Source organism: Rana temporaria, chromosome 13, assembly GCF_905171775.1.
Source record: "Rana temporaria chromosome 13, aRanTem1.1, whole genome shotgun sequence".
NCBI lineage: Eukaryota > Metazoa > Chordata > Amphibia > Anura > Ranidae > Rana > Rana temporaria.
The window spans coordinates 114819871-114824974 of record NC_053501.1 but is presented as its reverse complement, the minus strand read 5'-3'; the positions used below and the strand labels follow the sequence as shown (position 1 = coordinate 114824974).

At 47.2% G+C, this 5104-nt stretch overlaps 1 protein-coding gene across 1 annotated transcript in view; it reads right to left on the bottom strand.

Moving 5' to 3' along the window:
- The window catches only part of PMF1 (polyamine modulated factor 1), a 7327-nt gene extending 2676 nt beyond the window's left edge, over nucleotides 1-4651 (bottom strand). The window contains exons 1-2 of the mRNA XM_040332640.1: nucleotides 4475-4651; nucleotides 1289-1394 (exon numbers count right to left, since the gene is read on the bottom strand). Of these exons, the coding sequence (XP_040188574.1) occupies nucleotides 1289-1394; nucleotides 4475-4608 (240 nt within the window). The 5' untranslated portion in view covers nucleotides 4609-4651. The remainder of the gene's footprint in view (nucleotides 1-1288; nucleotides 1395-4474) is intronic.
- Nucleotides 4652-5104: the final 453 nt, after the last annotated feature.

The following is a 5104-nucleotide window of genomic DNA, read 5'->3' as shown; positions in this document are numbered from 1 at the left end:
AAAAATAAAAAAAACACTATAAAAAATGTAAATAAAAACACTATATTAAAAAATAACTAAAAAAAAAAACACAATAAAAATAACTAAAACGATAAAAAAAAACACTATATAAAATGTAAATAAAAACACTATATTAAAAAGAACTATAAAAAACACTATAATAAAGAAATGATAAAAAAAAACTATAAAAAAGAAAAAAAAAAAACACACTATAACAAAACACTATAATAAATAACTAAAAAAAAAACACTATAAAAAAAACATAAAAATAGCTAAAAACACTATGAAAAAAAAAACACTATAAAAATAACTAAAAAGATAAAAATAAAAAAAAAACTATAAAAAATGTAAATAAAAATACTATATTAAAAAATAACTAAAAAAAAAACAATAAAAAAAAAAAGAGCTATAATTTTTTTTAAATAAAAACAAAACAGTATATACAAAATAACTATAAAAAGAAACAAAAAAAAACTATAAAAAATGTAAATAAAAATACTATATTAAAAAATAACTAAAAAAAAAACAATAAAAAAAAAAAGAGCTATAATTTTTTTTAAATAAAAACAAAACAGTATATACAAAATAACTATAAAAAGAAACAAAAAAAAACTATAAAAAAACACGTACATATAAAAACACACTATAACAAAACACTAGAATAAATAAATAAAAATAACTAACTAAAAAAACACAATAAAAAATAAAAAGAAGTAACTAAAAACACTATAAAAAAAAAAAAATTCTTGTATAAAAGCCCCAAACATTCCCACAGCCACCATGTACTGTGTCTAATATGTGTGTTTCCGTTGATTGTCGGCTCCATCTAGTGGTCAGAATGAGATATTTCCCCGATTGAGGTCATTCAGGAAAATACCACATTATAGCCACTAGATGGTGCTGATGAACATAAAAAATAAATAAAAAATACACAGTATGGTGATTAGTGATGATGGTGGTGGGAATTCTGGGGGGGGGGGGGGTATTTGTTTCATAAACAGGGAGTTAGGCTCCTCCCACACGAGGCGGACTCCGTTGATCTCCGCTGAGCTGGCGGATGACAAGCTCCTCCCTGCTCACTGAGCGGGGGAGGGACTTGTCGGGCGCCGCTGTCTCCTATGAAAAGCGAAAGCATGTCTGTTTTGATCAGATCTCACCCGATCGGGTCGGATGTCAGCGGACTTGTCTCCGCTGACATGCGACGCTCGAGCCATTCGGGTCCGTCCGTGTGAAAGGGGCCTCACACTTTTTACGATAGGCTGAAAGTAAACACTTGGGCTCCGCCCACCTTGATGGAGGAATGTAGTTGGGCCACAAACTGGTCGTAGATTCCTCGGGTCAGCTCCGGCTGCAGCCTGTAGAACTTCTTGTAGCAGCGAGCGAATCGCTGGTAGCTGCGGAGAAGGGGGGGAGGGGAGGTCAGACATGTCCATAGGGGGGGAGGGGAGGTTGTTATATTAGATAATCGGGAGGTCAGAGGTCACACACTGAGGCGCTGTTCTGTCAGTGTGGGGGAACGGTCACTGCCCACTCTTCATACACAGATCATTCATAAAATGGTTGGAGGAGAGCTGGTCATGTGACTGTGAAAGGTCACATGACTGGGGTCTCCTCCCCTCATTGAGGTTTAGTTTACCAGCTCCAGGCTCCTCCCACCACTTTCAGACCAATCCCACAGACTCCTCTAGCCAGTTTTAGACACCTGCAAATGCCAGACTCCTCCCACCAGCTTTAGACTCCTCCCACAAGACTCCACCTACCAGCTCTAGCATACGCCTGTAATTTCCTATCTCCTCCCACCAGCTCCGAGCTCCTCCAGCCAGCTCTAGACAACTCCCTGCTAATTCCAAATGCCTCCAACAAGCTCCCAGGCTCCTCCCACAAGTCCCAGGTCACTCCCACAGCTTGACTTCTCCCGCCAGCCCTAAACACCTCCTGCAAATTCCTGCCAGCCTTGGATACCTTAATGCAAGGTTCAGACTCCTCCCACCAGCTTCAGGCCATGCCTACCAGCTCATAACTCCTCCCACCAGCTCTGGATACCTCCTGCAAATTTCCACACTCCTCCCACAGCTTGTTTCCTCCCACCAGCTTCAGGCCATGCCTACCGGCTCAAGACGACTCCTACCAGCTCTGGATACCCCTGCAAATGCCAGACACCTCCCACAAGTTCCAAATACATTCAAACCACACTCCCATCTGCTCTGAACTCCACCTACAAGTTTCATACTCCTCCCACAAGCTTCAGACCACTCCCACCAGCCTTGGATACCTCGTGCAAGTTTTGGACTCCTCCTACAAGCTCTGGATGCCTCATGTAAGTTCCAGACTCCTCCCACAAGCTCCTCCTGAAAGTTCCAAGCACCTCTCCAACCAGCTCCAGACCACTCCCACCAGCTCAAGACTCCTCCTGCAAGTTCCAGACTCCTCCCACCAGCTCAAGACTCCTCCTGCCAGCAAGTTTCAGACTCCTCCCACCAGCCTTGGATACCTCATGCAAGTTTTGGACTCCTACTGCAATTTTCAGACTCCTCCCACAAGCTTCAAACACCTCCAGACCACTCCCTTGGATACCTCATGCAAGTTTTGGACTCCTCCTACAAGCTATGGATGCCTCATTTAAGTTCCAGACACCTCCCACCAGCTCAAGACTCCTCCTGCAAGTTCCAGACTCCTCCCACCAGCAAGTTTCAGACTCCTCCCACCAGCTTCAGACCACTCCCACCAGCCTTGGATACCTCATGCAAGTTCCAGACTCCTCCCACAAGCTCCTCCTGAAAGTTCCAAGCACCACCAAACAGGTCCAGACCACTCCCACCAGCTCAAGACTCCTCCTGCAAGTTTCAGACTCCTCCCACCAGCTCAAGACTCCTCCCACCAGCAAGTTTCAGACTCCTCCCACCAGCTTCAGACCACTCCCACCAGCCTTGGATACCTCATGCAAGTTTTGAACTCCTCCTGCAATTTTCAGACTCCTCCCACAAGCTTCAAACACCTCCAGACCACTCCCTTGGATACCTCATGCAAGTTTTGGACTCCTCCTACAAGCTATGGATGCCTCATTTAAGTTCCAGACACCTCCCACCAGCTCAAGACTCCTCCTGCAAGTTCCAGACTCCTCCCACCAGCAAGTTTCAGACTCCTCCCACCAGCTTCAGACCACTCCCACCAGCCTTGGATACCTCATGCAAGTTCCAGACTCCTCCCACAAGCTCCTCCTGAAAGTTCCAAGCACCACCAAACAGGTCCAGACCACTCCCACCAGCTCAAGACTCCTCCTGCAAGTTTCAGACTCCTCCCACCAGCTCAAGACTCCTCCCACCAGCAAGTTTCAGACTCCTCCCACCAGCTTCAGACCACTCCCACCAGCCTTGGATACCTCATGCAAGTTTTGGACTCCTACTAGACTCCTCCCACAAGCTTCAAACACCTCCAGACCACTCCCTTGGATACCTCATGCAAGTTTTGGACTCCTCCTACAAGCTATGGATGCCTCATTTAAGTTCCAGACACCTCCCACCAGCTCAAGACTCCTCCTGCAAGTTCCAGACTCCTCCCACCAGCAAGTTTCAGACTCCTCCCACCAGCTTCAGACCACTCCCACCAGCCTTGGATACCTCATGCAAGTTCCAGACTCCTCCCACAAGCTCCTCCTGAAAGTTCCAAGCACCACCAAACAGGTCCAGACCACTCCCACCAGCTCAAGACTCTTCCTGCAAGTTTCAGACTCCTCCCACCAGCTCAAGACTCCTCCCACCAGCAAGTTTCAGACTCCTCCCACCAGCTTCAGACCACTCCCACCAGCCTTGGATACCTCATGCAAGTTTTGAACTCCTCCTCCAATTTTCAGACTCCTCCCACAAGCTTCAAACACCTCCAACCAGCTCCAGACCACTCCCACCAGCTCAAGCTCCTCCCATCAGCCTTGGACAATTCATGCAAGTTTTGGACTTCTCCTTCCAGCTCTGGGTACCTCCTGTAGGTCCTAGACTCCTCCCACCAGCAAGTTCCAGACCACTCCCACCAGCTCCAGACTCCTCCTGGAAGTCCCATCTTTTGTTAGCCGCCCCCCTGTCAGGTATTTGTTGTCAGTGTGCCCGTTGTTTCCCCCCCTCTGTGGTAAGGTGTCACCAGGACAGGAAGTGGTGTATGGAAAGGTTGGTGCTTGTGACAACCACACCCTCACTTCCTGTACCGGTGTCACAACACAAATCTCTCCTTTGGAGGTCACAGACATATTCTCTCACACTCCAGTCAATCCTTGCAGATGGTCAGCTCTTGTGGCAAACTCCAAAGCGTAAAAACTGACCCAAAATCTCTCTCAGCCAATCAAAATCCAGCCGCATCACCACTCCGCCAATCAAACCGCACAGCCTCTGGGGTATTCGGCCAATCAGGCGAGTCAGGTAGGCTTCTCAGCCAATCACAGCTCGCCGAGCTCAATGGGACGCCCAACCAGAACGCTCAGCCTCACCTTCCCGCCTCCACCAGCCCTTCCAGAAACTTGTCCACCACCGTGTTAAAGATGAGGAGCCGCCCCGGGGTCTCCTCGGCTCCGGGCTGCTCTGAAGCCCCCGAGGTGGACGGCACCGCTTCGGCTTCTTCCATCTCGCTCGGGGGGGACGAGTACCAGACACTGGACCGTCTTTTCCCGCCCGCTGATGTTCCGATACTGAAAGCTGATTGGTTGACAGCGCCTGCCCGTCACGGAACAGCCCAATCACGTGACCCGATCATTCTGAGGCAATGATATAAATACCAGTGACTGAAATTCCTCTCACTAACTGAGCGGGAAAAATAAATCACCATGATATGTATTAATCTTTTCACCCAACATTCACACGTTTCCCTCATTGGATGTCACCCTTTCACTGCTGCACGTCATACGATAATGGCGGGTTCTCGTAATCCTTTCCATGAAAACCTTGCCGTATTATCTTGACTTCCCGCCATATTTCCCGGAATTCAGGGTGTGTTTTCTTGGCTCCCGGCCATGTTTTCTAGACCCCTAGACACGTTTCCAGAACCTTCGGCCATGTTCTTTAGACCCCCAGACATCTTTTGGGGACACCAGCCATGTTTCCTGGACCCGGATGTATTTTCT